We start from the raw sequence: 16,416 nt of genomic DNA on the forward strand, positions 1-16,416 counted from the left end.
CGGTTCCGCCCGGGCCGGGCCCTTCCAGGTTCTATCCCCGCTCGGGCGGGGGCGGCCGGTGCCGGCGGCCGCGATGGGGGCGCTGCCGGGGCTCCTGCTGCTGCTGCTGGGCGTGGCGGGGTGCCCCGGGGCCCGGGGGGCCCGCTCCGCCGAGTGGGTGACGGTGCCGCGGCAGCTGAGCCCCCGGGCCGGCGGCGACGCCACGGCCCTTTCCTACTGGCTGAACGTGGCGGGGCGGCCGCGGGTGCTGCGCCTGCAGCCCAGGAGGGGCCTGGTCTCCCGCCCCTTCACCCTGGTCACCTACGGGCGGGACGGGGCCCTCCGGGAGGAGCACCCCTCCGTGCGGGACAACTGCTTCTACCAGGGCGACGTGCTGGGGAGCCCCGGCTCCCTGGTGGCCCTCAGCACCTGCGGCAGGGGCCTCGACGGCATGCTCTGGGTGGAGGATTATACCTACCAGATCGAGCCCGTCCCCAATGATCCGGCCTTTCGGCACATTCTCTACCGCTTGGAGGAGGCCAACAACCCCGAGGGACCCAGCTGCGGACTGACGCCGGAGGTGCTGCAGCAGCAAAAGGCTGTACTGCCGTGGTTCAAGGCTCCCAAGACAGAGGAGGAGAACGAAAAGCTCAAGGACTGGTGGACACACGTCAGGTATGTGAAGATAGTAGTGGTTGTGGACAACGTGCGGTTTGTGAAGTCAGGCAGGAGCAAATCCGAAGTCTTGAAGGACATCATGCAAATCATCAATGTTGGGGACACTATGCTCAAACAACTTTCTGTCCAGCTGTTTCTTATAGGACTGGAGATCTGGACCGAAAATAACTTAATAAATATTTCCAACTCTATTCCCCACGTACTTACGGACTTTAACGTGTGGAGAAAGTCAAACCTGTACAGTCGGCTGTACCACGATGTTGCTCACTTATTTACATTTCAGAGGTTTGGAAGCAGCCTGGGACTGGCATTTATAGGGTCAGTGTGTGATTACCATTGGTCATCTGCTGTTGTTTCCTTCACTGAGAAAAAGTTGTCTGGAGTTTTTGTCACATTTGTCCATGAGCTGGGCCATAATCTTGGGATGTTCCATGATAAACCAGGGTGTTATTGCAAACGCAAGACATGCATTATGTATGAAAACAATTCTGAAACTGATAAGTTCAGTGACTGCAGTTACAAAGAGTACTTTGAGCTGGTTGTAAATCGTGCTCAGTGCCTTCGTCAACCACCAGCACCAGGCAGTTTCTACACTGGGAAACGTGAATACTGTGGTAATAAGGTAGTAGAAAGTGGAGAGCAGTGTGACTGTGGTTCAGCAGCAAACTGCAGAAGGGATCCTTGTTGCCGCGCAAACTGTACGCTTTCTGCAGGTTCAGTCTGTGCATCTGGAAAATGCTGTAAGAACTGTCAGATCCTTCCAGCAGGAACAATCTGCAGAGCAAGTACTGGCAGCTGTGACCTGCCAGAGTATTGCAATGGGACTTCCCCTCAGTGCCCACTGGATGTATACCTACAAGATGGAACCCCTTGCAAAGAAGGTATTTATTGCTATCAAGGAAAATGTTCTTCCCACAGCGAACAGTGCCAGCATCTCTTTGGCAAACAAGCCATGGTAGCCCCTTTAGATTGCTTCAAAGCAGTGAATACTCAAGGTGACCGGTTTGGGAATTGTGGTATTGTTGACAATATCTATTTTAGAAAATGCAGTACTGAAAATGTCTTATGTGGTAGGATTCAGTGTGAAAACGTAGTCAGAGTGCCTGTCTTGCAGAACCATGGAACACTAGTCCAAACTCCTGTTCACGATAAAAATTGCTGGGGTCTCGACTATCACGTGGGAATGTCAAGAGCAGATGTGGGAGCTGTGGAAGATGGCACACCATGTGGTAGTGATATGCTTTGTATCAACAGGACGTGTATGAATGTATCAGTGCTGAAGTACGACTGCAACATGACAAAGTGTAATAACAGAGGAGTATGTAACAATCGCAAGAACTGTCACTGTAAGTATGGCTGGGCTCCTCCATATTGTGAATCGAGAGGATATGGAGGTAGCATTGACAGTGGACCCCCTCCAGCCAGGAAGATTTCTGAGAGAACAAAAGTAAGAATAGCACAATTTGTTTTTTTTACTCTGTGTATCGTTGGAGTAGCCCTTTCCATCCATTATAGACATAAAGTAGAAGGATGTCTTATGAAGAGAAAGGCCCAGTTCCAAAGAATACTGCACTTGTTTCAAAGACTGAAAAAAACAGAAATTCCTAAAGGAAACTCACCTGCCAGTGAATCAAAATCCACCACAGATCAAAAAGCATAGCTTTGGATGCTCTTGAGGAAATCACCCTTTAGCAGAGCCATCTGATAACTCATCAAAATAATTCAGTGGATTCTGAACAACTCTAATCTCAGGTGATATCATTAAATGCAGAGTAAATGTTATCTCTGAATATTTTCTTTTAAGTTAATAACTGCAGGCAGTAAGGCATGAATTTCTTTGTACCCCGAGCTCTTAAACTGATATAATTAAGTAAACTTCAGGTATTGTGATTATGCTTCATATCAGCAGTTTTAAAATGCAAACTTTCTAAAACAGGTGTAGATAAATTACTTGCTTCAGTTTCCTCCTTCACCTAATGTTTTCTTCAATTCAGTGAAAGAGATGTTTGTGAACATCTTCTGTCATTCATTAAGAACTGAAGAGAAAAAATTGCACTTGCAGTCTCCACTGGGTTCCTTCCAGACAAACCATTCTGTATCTCTGTGATTTAATTCACATCTGTGACACACAAACAGGCAAGGAACAGGTATTGCAGTGAGATACAGGTGTCTGTTTCACAAGTGCTTCCAGCTGTTTATGGGGAGCAGCCCTTCAGGAGGAAGGTAGACCATAGGGATGATGGTCTTCCTTTTGTGAAAGAGAAGGATTGTCCAGATCACAATCAGTAAGCATTGCATTTCTGAACCGTAATATTTATGTCAGCAGTGTAGTGACACCAAATCTAGCACTTCACAAGAACAAATGGTTTTTATTTCCTGGGAATTTTCCAGTGTCTTGACTGGTGGTTGCTTCTGAGAAGTGCTGTGTATTTTATTGTTGCCAAGAGAAGCTGTCTGTGGGGGTTCCCTAAGATAACTGATCTAAAGTATTTGGAACTATTCTGCAAGTCTCCCCTACCTGGAATTCCTGCAATATTTGATAGATACTTTATCTGACTATCTCAGGGTGTTTCTCTTGGCTTAATCTGTGATTCTTTCTTCAGCTATAACTGAATGTGTCCTTGCAGCTCTATGGAGTGCCAGACAGAAGCATTGTAATTTTAATTTTTTTAACAAATCATAAAATATATCTAGCTTCTGAAAAATACTAGGGACATGGAAATAGCATTCAGTAAGTTTTATTGTTATTATTTATATTACAGCAGTAACCAGACCATTCTATCAGATCAGCATGAAAAGGAGTCTAGTCCAGATCACAGTGAAAACCTTTTTTTAAAGGTGTTTCAGGATAAAGGGCTATAATGCACTTGTGTGCTAACAAAATAATTATTTGTATTTAGAGAGAAAAGAGCACACTTTTAGCAAACATTGTGTAAAGGCAGAATAAGTACCCCAACACTTGGGAACATTTGGGAAGAAAGATGCTGGTGACTCTACAAATTATGATGGTAAACTCTTGCTGCCTCCCAAATATATAATTTATGTTTCTAGAATATGCATTTTCCTGTAATTTTTATATGTGTGTTTTTTTTTTTGGTATCCTGTATCCAAAAAGAGCCAATTACGTTACGATGGGATGTAAAATACAAAGCATGTGATTCACAGTTTTTCACAGCTTTTTGTCTAGATCAAATGAGTCCTTAAATAGTTATCTATGCTGTCTGCAGAAATGAGGCAATAATTTGTTTGTTTAGGCTGTGCTCATTGTCATGATAGAACATGTATGGTTTTGGTTAGATGATGAAAACTTAATCCTGAATTTATGTCAAAAGGCAAGATAACTGCACCTTGACTAACACCACAGATTTTTTTCCTCATAACCAGAGAGACCTTCTTTGGGGGTGGTTCGGGGGCTGGGAAGGCTGTCGTCTGAGAAATAACAATTATAATTCGGGTGTTGCAATCAAGGGATAGGAGACAGACAAGGGAGATGTGGATTAATTGAAAGATGGAGGTAAAAAAAAGCACTACACCCAGAACCTTCCAACTATCTGTGCACAACTAGTACCTACATTTTTATTTTGCTTTTTTAATCCAAAAAGGGTGCCAGTAGTTTCAGGTTGCCATCTTGATGGCCTGCCATTGTTGATCAGTAGTATACTATAAATTGCCAAGTACAGATCTGAGCTGAGACAGAGAAACACCAGAGTCAGGTTCTTGTTTACAGACGTGCATACTGAAGAGATATAAGTGTAAATGAAAGCACAGCTTAGGCTAGAAAGCTTACTTGCAAATGCAGTTTTGGGAAAGATAAACTAATAAAATGCTGTAGTTTTAAAGATTGATCTGAAGAACCAGGACTTAATTGGGAGGAGGCTTTCAGTGAGCTTTGGATGGGAGTATTTCTGTGTATTTGTCTCCCATTTCTTCTTGGACCATATAAGCAAGACAAACATGCATCTCAACAAACCTAGTCAATGTTTTATAAAATGTGTGAGCTCCCTTTCTGAGGTTTTCTCCTTGAAAATATTGTTGTTTCTGATTTCAACACAGCAATGAAAAACTTGATGTTTCTCATGGTTTGTTAGAAATGTCCCACTACTCTGCAGATGCTATGGAGGTGCAAGTCTGGGTTCAGTCCTAATCTTTCTGATTTCCCTTTTTCCCCCTCCTGGTTCTAATAGCATTTTAAAATCCTTTAAATGGATGAGAGAACTTGGTTAATATGTAAATCACTCATAGATGAAGAGGCAATTTGCAAATGTTGCTGCACTGTATTCCAAGAGATCCGGGTTACTGTAGTATGTGAAATGGTGCTGGAGGAAATAGGAAGGCATAACGTGGACTAGTGGACTGCCACCACAGGGTGGGGTGGAACTAGATGATCTTAAAGGTCCCTTCCAAACCAAACCATTTTCTGATTCTGTGAAATGGTCTGTGCCAGTGCAGTAAGGGTATTAAGTCTTAGGTAGCAGTTAATATGTGGCAGGCCAGTCTTGATAGGTGAAGCCTGGAGCTGCCTAGGACTAAGTTACAATATACCCATGTTTCTTGTTTGAAATCTCTTCCTGGCTAAAGAAAACTTTTAAAAGCACTTAATATTGCAGTTAAATCAAGATAAAATTGGTTTTGTGCTGAGCCAAGACTGTCATCTCTAAAATACATTAAATTGCTCCTAAGGAACGCCGTCTATCTTGAAGGAGTTTGCAAAGTACCTTGCCGCTGCTTGCTCACTTTCCTCCCACCCCTCCCAGTGGGAAGGAGATTCAGAAAGAAAAGGTAAACCTTGTGGGTTAAAACCAGTTTAATAATTGAAACAACTAAAAATAACAACAACAATAATCACTGAGAGTAGAGAGTAACAGAACCCAAGAGAAACAAGTGATGCACAGTACAATTGCTCACCACATGTGGCCTGATATCCAGCCTGTCCCAGAATGTGTTTGTCCCCCTTACAGATAACTTCCCCAGCTTATATACTGGACATGACATTCTGTGGTATGGAATATACCTTTGTCCAGTTTAGGTCACCTGTCCTGGCCATGCTCCCTCCCAGCTTTTGTGCATCTCTCCACTGGCAAAGTACGAGATACTGAAAAGTCCTCAGCTTGGAGTGAATGCTACTTAGCAACAACAAAAAATGTCTATCACACGACTCATGGTTTTGCTCATCATTGCAAGTGTAATTGGACCTTGAATGCCTGTCTCCCACCTCTGAGGCAGGTGTTTTAACACTCAATTTAGCACTAAGCATTAATGTTGTAGCAGAGATCCAGTGCCCACATTGTCTCTTGCTATCAAATTCAGGAATCCAGAAGTGCAGATAATCTTGGAATGAATGCAGTCAAAAACATCCGTTATCTTTATTGCAATACCAAACAAACAAAATGGCAGTGTGACATTGAAGACTAGATAAGCTGATCCTCATTCACATCAGAGAAGTTCCTGCAGCATGTAGATGTGGCTGTCCTCATAGTGCCAAGCAGTCAGGTGGTTCGACTGAATCAGGCTTCTTCATTGTTCCCTTTTGTAATTTCTATATTGATGTACTTGTAGCATGTGCTGAAATGGATAAGGATAAATTTCTCCTTGCTGTTTCCCAATAATATATTGGTTCAATGAACCCTGAGTTTAGTGTCCCATGGACAAGTGTAGTCCCATGTTCTAGTGGCTCTTCCGTTACACGGCAAGTTGAACTACTTTGCCCTTTATTGCTAGGTAATTGTAGAGTTCTGAGGAAATTTCTCAGATCCTCAAACCAAACACCTTCTTCAGGACCTAGTTAAGCATTTCTTGCCCCAGCAGCAGCACGGTGGTTCTATGCACCGCCTGTGTTTCTGAACCCAGATCACTCTATTGCACCGCATGATAACTCGGCTTTGGCATTGATGCTGTCTCTGCTACCTGCCTGTATTGGGTTTTTGCTCCTGCCTAGCACGGTCTTACCTGTTTTTCAGTTTGCTATGAGGACAGTTAAAAGCGCTGGGAATAGGTCATACATACATCTATCTCCCTTCTCTCCTACGCCTACCCCAGACAACTATGGCGTACTCCTTAACTCTCCTAAGAAACCAGCTCCAGCCAGGGTAGCAAGGCAGGGCCAGGCACGGATGCCGCGCAGGGGCCTGGGGGAGGTGCAGGGGTCAGGAGGACGCTGTGCCGGCTTCCCCTGGGCCCGCTGTTCTTCCGCCTCTGCGGTGAGCGCCGGCGGCGGCTCCGGGCGCCGGTGGGAGCAGCCCCGTCCCGCGGGGACTACAACTCCCAGCGCTCCGCGGCGCGGCCCGGCGGCGGCCGAGGAGGCGAGAGCGGCTGCCCCGGGAGCCGACTTCTCCTTCAGGCCGCAGCATGAACGGCAGCGTGGCGGGCAGCGGCTTCGTCGAGGAGATCATCAGCCTGACCCGCAGACCCTCAGGTAAGGCGGGGTCGGGCTGTCCACGCCGGGTCCGCGGCGGCTCCCGGGCAGGGGCAGCCGCGCCGAGGCCTGCGCAGCCCCGGGGAGGCCGCAGCGGAAGCGCGGGGTGGCAGCGGCCGTGGCGGGCAGTGGGGCGGCGGAGGGAGGGTCCCGGCAGCGAGGATAGAAACGCGGCGGCCAGAGGTGTCGGGTCCAGGGGCCTCCCCCTGGAAACAGCCGTGGCGGATACGCCGCTGCGGGAAAAGCTCGTGGCCTGTGTGAGGGAAAGCTGGCTCGGTCAGGGTCCGTCCTGTGCCGGAGCTCCGGTAGAGGCTGGTGTCCCCGCGGACAGCTCGCCTCTGGTTTTCCCTGGAAGTTGTCATCTCCGGTGGAGCTGTCGCTTCCAAGTGAGGCGGCAGCCCCTGAGCGCCCAGCCGCGTTGGATACCCTGAGTAAGGGACCATTTGAAAATCATGTGCCCAGATTCTGTCCCCTGTGCTGTCAGCTTGGCGTTCATTCTGCAGCGTACCTTGAGAGGCTTTGGGGTGGTGAGAGCGAGGAGCATAGGCTGGAAGGAAGAGGGAATAGGGCACTTTTTGGAGCATTTTTAGGCTTTGCTTATCAAAAATCTTGCATTTTTACAGGATTTAGGGTGCCATTAAATCACACATTTAGAAGTGAGGCAAGTTGGCACAAAATTTACAGCTCTGGAGCAAAATCCTGGCTATAGAGAATGGCAGGCTCCAGGAGAGCTTTTGGAGCTGGACTTGTACTTTGGTGTATGAGGCTTTCTCTTTAATCAAAAGGAGCAGGAGCAAAAATGTGGCAGCCCTTCAGTTCCGCAAAACTGCTGGGTGCTGCAGCCTTGGCTCCAGGGGCTCCCCAGAAATCCCAGCACCCACCGTGTTTCCTTTCTCTGGGTTGGAGGTAGGTGCCGTGCAGGGCTGGTGTTGGTCCTGGCCCTCATGTTGGTGCTCAGAACCCAGAGGGTGTCAGCCCAGGGAGCAGCCCTTTGCCTCCCCTGCTTGCCAGATCATGCCAGATTGGCCTCTGGTCTGAAAGCTGTGTAGCCCTACCTGCATAGCCATGGGCTTAAGCTAATGAAGCTGTGCTTGTCAGGGAAAACTCTGCCAAATTAGGTTATTATGGGAAGGCTGTTTCCATACATCTGGGGAACTAAAATTTAAGCAAGATGTAAGGGAATGTTAAAGGGCAGAGTTGAGAATGGTCTTGAATGTGACCACTGTGATTTCAGTTTCAATTACCATGAGGAGCATATGTCCAGCCATTGAGATGGGCTGTGCATCTTTAGATTTAGGGGTTTTACTATGTTACTTGATTTGAAGGTCCTACAGCCCCTTATGGCCTCAATGCACTTACCATGGGAATTATTACTCATTTCTATGGAAGGAACAAAACACTGTTATCTGTGATGTACTGTAATCTCTTGGAGTTTTGACTGCAACTTCAAAAATAGGTCTGATGCTAAACATCTCTGGCAAAAGTTTGCATTGGTTGTGAATGTATTCCCAGTGGCAGGACAATGTATATTTATCTCTTTTCAAATTTTGTTGTGTTCAGTCTCTCATTTCCTAATCCTGCCAGTCCTGTTTTTTTTTTAAGGTGTTTTTGAGGGACTTTTTAGTTCAGAAAGGGTAAGTGAGGGAGGTCTGCAGCCTGAGGGAGGGTCAGAAGTTTAGCCCAGAGCCTGCTTTTTAAAGCTCTGGTGTTCTGCTTCTGGTCCCTCCTAGACAAGAGATTTAGTGCTATGTGCTGTCTCCCCTTGCTCCTTTTCTTCCAGCTGTGCTGTGTCTCTTTCTGTGGCTGCATGAACTGGAAGGGAGAGAATAGCAAAGAGCTTGAGGTTTGATAGGGAAGATATTTTTAGGCAGAGTGGAAATCTGAGTGCTGGAAAGGAAAGACACAGTGAAAAAGCCCTCTGAATACTTGGTCTAGCACAAGCTGCAGCCTCTTTGTCACGAAGATCTGCCTCTGCTGATGAAAGCTGTGACTCTTGATTATTCTTCCACTTGTGGGTAAAACGTTGCAAAATACATATATTTTTTCATATCTATCTATCTATCTATCTATCTATCTATCTATCTATCTATCTATCTAATTTAGGGGTTTTATATATGAGAGAGAATCAGTGTGTTCTGAGATCCTGTTTCCTTCTTTCTGGCTTTTTAATAAGTGTTGATTAAACCTTTTACTTTCTGTGGTATTGATTTCCCCCTTTCCTAAGTTATAGACTTTATGGCAAATAATTTTTAAGAGTGTGGACTTTTAATTACTTTTCATTTTCTGTTGAAGGGTGTATTACTGTACACAACTGTCCCTTTTTGGAATAGATATTATTCTAGTTGATATGTCAGTATTTCTTCAATTTTCTCTCACGTTCATTTTTTTTCCTCACTTGTCTGAAGCTGCCAGGAAGGGAAGGAAAAAAAAGATGTGACAAAATTGCTGCTAATATTTCTTTACTTCCCAGCTGTAGATGCACACTTAAAATACCATGACTCATTTTGTAAATGCTTTGATCTCCTGTGACTAATTTAAAATGCTGCTTCCCAGCAGGAATAAGGTGGTTTTCACTTGAAACTCTCCTTCCCAAGGTTTCCAGTCCCAACTTTAAGAGAAAATAAGAAAGAAAACGAAAACAAATAAATCAGTCTGGCTGAATGTGGGCAGAACTTGCCCTCAGCTGTTCTTGACAATAACTTTTGGATGACTGGTTTATGTCAGAAAAAAAAAGTTGGTTTTTTTTTTCCATTTACTTTGATTGCGTATTTGATTTCTTTTTTCTTCTTCCTTGGCTCTTCTTTCTTTTTCATTGTAGGCCTCTTAGGGAATCTTTCCTGTCCCTTGTCACGCATTTTTATTTGGAGAGAAACTTAGCTGCATGTACAGTGGAGAATGTGCTCTTGTAATCTCTGGGTTTCTGAACTTTAGATTCAATTTATTCTTCTGGGTTTCAATGAAACAAGAAGTGTTAACTTTAATCCAGAAGCTGGATCCAGCTAGATATCTGTAACTGAGGCTTCCTTTAAAGAATAATACAAAATGGCAAAAATGTGAAGTTGACATCAGTTCTAATAAATATATGTGTATTTCTTTCTGTTTTGCACTGAATCTGCAAACTTTTTCTTTATTTCCTGTCATGTTTGAATTAATGAAACAGAACAAAGTGATTGTGTACAATTTGAAGTAGCTTTGTGTAGCCTAATTGTATTCTTGGAGGCAAAGCACACTACACATCCAGCTCCTGAGAAGTGGAAGGGGAGCCCTCTGAGCTCTAGGTGCCCTCAAGCTGGTAGCACAGTTCTCCTTGTCTGTTTCCTCATCTGTAGACAGGGTCTAATGCTCCTTGCCTTTCCTTACCCTGTTTCCCAGCTCACAAAACACTTGTCAGAGGTGATTTCTTGTAGCTCAAAGGTAGTGATTTACTATAACCTCATGTGAAATGCAGAATACTTTCACTTTCTTTCATATCGTGATGAAGAAGTGTATTCCTGCTGAGGGCTGCATCAGCCTCTCAGAAATGACAGCATGCCCCTCAGTACTCCCCAGCACCCACTGGAACAGCTCACAGATGTTTTGTGTAATGAAACGTCTGGGGTCCCCAGGCATTTAGTGTCTCTCCTCTGCTTTCAAGACCAGTTTGATGAGAATAACTTTTCTAGACAATGGAAAGGTTGTTGGAAATGGTGATGTGTGCTGTGACTTTTTGTATGGTGGAGACAGCAAGACAACGTGGGAGGTTGCAGTCCCCAGCAAGCAAGACAGCAAGAATGTTTGAAGCTTTGAGCTTTTTCTCATCAGCTTTCTCTTTGGCTTACCTTAGGGTTGGGCTTCAACATTGTTGGTGGAACTGATCAGCAGTACATTGCCAATGACAGCAGCATCTATGTCAGCTGGATCAAAAAGGATGGGGCAGCTTACCTTGATGGCCGATTACAAGAAGGAGATAAAATTTTAGCGGTAAGCCCTTTCTTCTGTTGTCCCCTGTGTTCTTGATCAGTGATGTGAAGTGAGAGGCAGGTTTTCCATCACAGGGCATAGAGAAGAAGGATGTGGTGACTGAATTAGATGATCCCAAGCAAACTCCATGGAGGAGTTGTCTTGAGGATCTGGAGAGAGCTCTGAGCACTAGGGAGGTCAGTGCCTCTACACATGGGCTTATCTCTTCTGCCTTCTTGATTTGCCACAGCTCTGTGGTGCTGTGCTTTTGTTTCCTCTGTGACTTGCCTCCTTAAGGTTTTAGAATCCATCAGACCTTCCCTTGCTCACAATGGATTATCATTTATGCATGTGTAAATAAAGGTTTTCCCCCTCTTCAGTTTCCATTTTTGACTGGTAATCGATGATTTCTGATCCTTTTGCACAAGGGGATTTTTAAACTATAAAACTTCTGGGCTATAATATTCTTCTCTTCATTTCAGCTCCTCGAGAATAACATAGGCTGCTTCTCCTTTTAGAAAATCGTTTTCAAGTGTCTGATGTTCACACCCACTGGTTCTTCAGATAGCTGGCAATCATGCAACAAACAAGCTTTACAAAGTGATGGGTGAAGAAGCAGCCTCTCCTAGTATGATACACAACCTTTTTGTACTCCCTAATTTTATTTTATACTTGCTTATTATGTTCCACATGTGATCTTTTTTTAATCTCTATAGACTACCTTGCACTAATTGGAGCCTATTATTGATCCAGAAATAGATATTAAGTTAAACAGAGAATATTCTCTTCTTCCTTGCACTTGTTTGTTTCCCCAGACACACGTACTTGTGTTTGGGGTGTCTAAATATGGAGAAGGGAGGCACTGGACTTGATCTTAGGGGATACAATTTGGGGTAATGGATGAAAATTAAAAATTACGATGAATTCACTCAGCAAATGAAATCAAGTGTGTTATAAAACCCTGTGCCATGATATATTATTTTAAATTAAGAAAAATTCTAACACTTGCAAGTGGATGCCAGTAAGTATGTAAGTAAATTTTTTTTGGTTGGTTTTGCTACATCTGTGTGCTTATAGAAGTGTGTTTACATCACTCTCCCAAATAGAAACGTTTCAAAGGTACACCAGTAGAGGAAACAAGGGAAGAGACTCAAAATAATAATTTTGCTGCAGCTGCTCTTTTATGTTCATTAGCTGTCAGAATCACACCTTTGATTTGTTTCCAGTAAAGCAACAGCATTAGAAGCTGCTATTGACACAACTGTGGGCTTTTATTTTTATTTTGCTTCTAGGTAGTTTTTTTCAGTACCTCTATGTTTTTGCTTGGTGTTTGTCATGTTCTGTCTCAACATATAAAAATAGATCATAATATTAATTAATTAATTAGGATATTTATGATTATAGTATCATGCCCCAAATACAGAATTCTGTGAAACATGAAGATTTTTATGTCTTATCCTTCCTATGTTAGCCTGCATCATTAAAAATTTGTTTTTTACCTTCAGCATCTGGTTCTCCTTTTCTTTTTTTGCTAGATCAATGGCAAAGACTTGAAGGATTTGCGGCACAAGGATGCTGTGGAACTGTTCAGGAATGCGGGCTATTACGTGTCTCTGAAAATTCAGCGCAGGGTATGTTTTGCCTGTTTCTTAGGGTTAGTTCTGGCTCTGTTTAGACTGGTTTCTATGACTGGTGGCTATTTCATGATGAAGAAGGGTACTGTGTCCAGGTGCTCAGTGTGATATGTGCATATTGAAATTCTGTTTTATCTATGACCTTCTCTCATTGCCTCAGCTGTAATTGTCTATATATTACTTTGTATTAGTGAAAAGGTGGGTTTGGCGATGTCCCCAGGTCTTTGTTTTGCTAGAGTGTGTTGTGTTTACTCAGGAATCTCCTTTCTCGGAGTTAAAGGTTTGTATGTGAAGACAGAATCTCAAGTTGCCCAATTTTATTTCAGTGGCCAACATCTTACTGGAGACAGAAGTCCAGTTCTTCTTTTTTTAAAACTTGTTTTAGAGGCCATCACTCATGTTAGTGTTGAAATGGGTGTGCAGATCAGCAGTACAAGACAGATGTTGAGGTGCTGGAGTGAGTCCAGAGAAGGGGAATAAAACAAGTGAAGGGTCTGCAGCACAAGTCTGATGAGGAGGAGCTGAGGGAGCTGGGGGTGTTTAGCCTGGAGAAAAGGAAGCTCAAGGGAGACCTTATCACTCTCTACAACCACCTGGAAGGAGGCTGTAGCCAGGTGGGGGCTGGCCTCTTCTCCCAGGCAACAAGTGACAGGACAAATTGAGACTTCCTCAAGTTGCATAATGTTCAAAATTATTGAAGCGGAAGTTTAGATTGGGTGTTAGGAATTTCTTCACTGAAAAGGTTGTCACGCAGTGGAACGGGCTGCTGAGGGAAGTGCTTGAGTCACTGTCCCTGAAGACATTTAAAAAATGTGCAGATGTGGTGCTTAGTTTAATAGTAAGCTTGGCAGTGCTGGGCTAGCAGTTTGACTTGGTAATCTAAGAGTTCTTTCCCTCAAAAATGATTTTACAATAATAGGAAATATGGACTACTATAGTTTAAATATACTGGCACCATTTTAGATGTTAAAAGAGATGAACCCTTAATCTCCAGCTAGCATGGAAGTTGACATAAGAAATACTGATCTATCCAAAGCATGTTGGTGGGGAGAGGTGGCTTGAGATTCCTTTTCTACTCCCTTAACTAAGGAGTAAGTCTTCTGGACCAGTGTATAAGACCAGATAAGAAAACTAGAGAGAAGTATTGATGTCTTTTTCCTGGTAAAGAGAGCAGGAAATGATGTGGTGGCAAGTGCATCAAGGGGTTACTGGGTATGTGTGTCATTTCTTCTGCTGTATGAGGTGTGTCCTGTTCCACTTGAGTCCTGGTTTAGAAAGTGGCAGAAAAACATGAGGGTGCCTGGTAGTGACTGGGTACCCTGCATTGAAGTTCAGTCCATTCTAAGTTTTTTAACCCTCCCGTGTGTGGGGTCTGCAGGTACCTGGGGGAACTATTCCTACAGAATCACCTGGTCCAGACATAGAGCTGGGGGCTCTCTTGTTATGGGTTTTACATAAGCAATTTTTTTTTTCTTGTAGTTGCAGCCACAGAATGGCCCTGTGGGTCATCAAGGAGATGGAGAATCAGGTGGGCTTCCTCTGGCAGCCATTCTTGTGCCAAGCCTGGCGCTTGCTGCGACAGCAGTCTGGATCTTGCTGAGGTATCGACAGCGGATGTGAAGAGTTCGTGTCTGGGATATCACTGCATACTTTACACAGCTATGATGTAATTTAAAGATAGAGAATCAACGATCTTGTCACAGACTGATGCCAAAAAGGATCATTGCCTATCATCAAAGTTGCTGCTGATGTTCGTATATATTGATTTTTTTGCAGGGTGGATAGAAGCAGAGAGGAAAACGGGAGGGGAGAGGACTGTGTTTATGTAAAGAGTGGGATAGCTGTAGTTTTTGATAAATCTGAGGAGGTTTTGCCATCCTCCTCTGTTTTGCACCATGAACTTTCAAACACACTCATCTATTCCACATTTTAAGATCTTACTTTTGGTTATAGGGAGTGGGAGTTGGGGTGGTTTTAAATCAGAAACATTTTCTAGAGGCTTTGCCTTGTTTCCACAGAATTTTCTCTGGAATCTAATGAATTCTGTCTGAACCGTGAATAAAGAGAAGCAATGCAAAGGGTATATTATTTTTTCCCATTGAAGTTTTGTTGGTTGTTGCTAAATAAATGCCTTAAATGTGTAAAATCTGATCTGTGATTTGCAGGTACAATCTTCAGTATAGCTGCTGATTTAACAACAATATACAGTATTGGTGAGGTATTTTGCCAGTTGTGGAAAGATAGAAGACATCCTGCTGCTAGAACAAGATTTCGATTGTCAAAATGATTGCTCATTTTTGGGTCAGGGTTGAAAGAGAAAGCTTTCCATAAAATGCTAGCATACTGGAGAGAGACAAGCAGACAACTGAATCACAAGGATAAGTGGTAGCAAGAGATTTGGGCATGCTGAAGCTGCAGACGAGTCTTTAAATTAGTAGTGAAGCAATAGTTCTCCATTCATCAATCATTCAACCCACATCAAGTGGTTTGAAGTCTGCATCTCTCACGTTAGAGGTCTGTTTTGGGGGTTATTTTTTGCACAGGGAATACTTCAGATAGTTTTCAGTAGCAGCTAACTTGCTCTCTGCAGTCAGGAGAATCTTAGGATGTTTGAAAGGGAGAAGCTGAGAGCAGGCTGGGATTGTCCTGGCTTTTGCTTGTTTGTGAAGAGTTACATGTTGTTCAGGAGATAGGCTTTACCCTGGCTTAAAGCTAACAGCCTAGCAGGTAAAACCAGAGGGAATAGACCCTCCTCTGGAAAGTATATGGCTGAATTTACCTGCAGGGTCTCATCTCCTCACTGTGATTTGAATAGTTTTAAATGCCCCAGCTGATAGGAGCTCTGTGGGGTAAGACCTGTTTCTCTTGTCTCCAAGAAATCAATGTGTTTTGTTGTTTTTGAAAAGCAAAATGTATGGTCTGGTCTGTATGATGCCAAAGAAGAGATCACTTATGCAATATATGTTTTCAAAGAAAAATTGATGTCTTGGTGCTTTACTTATCTCTGTTATTCTCGTAGGACACTGCTGATGTATTTGAAATTATGTTTGATCAGGGCTGAGTTCTTGCTGTCTGCTGGAGATAGAAGTGGTTATGCTGTTGAACATGGCATTCCTAAATCACCTTGGAGTTTCAGAGTACTTGGATCACATGAAATCTTGCTTTGGCCTATAGACTGCTCTAGTGTAAGGAGAAGTTGAAACTGGAGGAATTTTGCTCTATGTTCTGTGGGGACTTTGGGAACATTATTGATGTTGACTGGCCTGGGCTAAGGCATGCAGTGACTTGCCTTGGCCTGCAAACCAGTTGTGCCTGATAGCAGAAGGGCTGCTGTGTAGATAGATCTTCGCAGATATAGCATGAACCAGCTTGTTTGTCACCTGCTCTGAAGATTTGGCTGTGGAGTCCATGTGCAACACATGTGTGTATTAAGATGGATGATTAGAAATTGCTGCTCTTGTATCACAGCCTTCAGAGTAAAGCTTCAGACATCAAGAGAATGGCCTATCTTGTTAGACTTTGCCTGAGTTGAGTTTCTGTGATGAGAAGGAGTATGTGGAACAGGCTAGGAGGATGAGAATCTGTGGAAGGTAATGGTTAGTTTTAGTCATTGCCTGTTGAAGTAAGAAAGTAAAACCTTTGGGATTTTTTGTTTATTTAACCTTTCAGCTTTGGGACTTGGATACTGTTCAGACATGGTTGCCATTTATATTGCAGGCAGTTTATTGCGGGGGGAGGGTTATATCCAGTGCTCAGATAATTGACGTGGCTTAT

At 43.7% G+C, this 16,416-nt stretch overlaps 2 protein-coding genes across 3 annotated transcripts; both read left to right on the forward strand.

The window, feature by feature from the left end:
* On the forward strand, window positions 1-2,439 carry ADAM20 (ADAM metallopeptidase domain 20). Its single transcript, XM_023929188.2, has one exon. It carries the CDS (start codon window positions 74-76, stop codon window positions 2,315-2,317), a length of 2,244 nt encoding a protein of 747 aa, XP_023784956.2. The 5' UTR covers window positions 1-73; the 3' UTR covers window positions 2,318-2,439.
* Window positions 2,440-2,834: 395 nt separating this feature from the next.
* Window positions 2,835-15,620, forward strand: SYNJ2BP (synaptojanin 2 binding protein). 2 transcript variants are annotated; one of them, XM_086895140.1, is made up of 6 exons: window positions 2,835-2,942; window positions 5,338-5,436; window positions 6,694-7,069; window positions 10,893-11,029; window positions 12,544-12,639; window positions 14,122-15,620. In XM_086895140.1, the coding sequence occupies exons 3-6, from the start codon at window positions 7,003-7,005 to the stop codon at window positions 14,260-14,262; spliced, it is 441 nt and encodes a 146-aa protein (XP_086751266.1). In that variant the 5' UTR covers window positions 2,835-2,942; window positions 5,338-5,436; window positions 6,694-7,002; the 3' UTR covers window positions 14,263-15,620. The 2 variants fall into 2 exon arrangements, with proteins under 2 accessions (XP_086751266.1, XP_086751265.1); XM_086895139.1 differs by lacking the exon at window positions 2,835-2,942 and having other exon boundaries at window positions 3,143-7,069.
* Window positions 15,621-16,416: the final 796 nt, after the last annotated feature.

This window comes from Cyanistes caeruleus, chromosome 6 (genome assembly GCF_971803275.1).
Source record: "Cyanistes caeruleus chromosome 6, bCyaCae1.hap1.1, whole genome shotgun sequence".
Lineage (NCBI taxonomy): Eukaryota > Metazoa > Chordata > Aves > Passeriformes > Paridae > Cyanistes > Cyanistes caeruleus.

Coding starts and splice junctions, on each gene's coding strand:
- SYNJ2BP (XM_086895140.1), top strand. CDS start 7,003: ATGAACGGCAGCGTGGCGGGCAGCGGCTTCGTCGAGGAGATCATCAGC. Junction 11,030..12,543: donor AAGGAGATAAAATTTTAGCG/GTAAGCCCTTTC, acceptor TTTTTTTGCTAG/ATCAATGGCAAAGACTTGAA. Junction 12,640..14,121: donor CTCTGAAAATTCAGCGCAGG/GTATGTTTTGCC, acceptor TTTTTCTTGTAG/TTGCAGCCACAGAATGGCCC.
- ADAM20 (XM_023929188.2), top strand. CDS start 74: ATGGGGGCGCTGCCGGGGCTCCTGCTGCTGCTGCTGGGCGTGGCGGGG.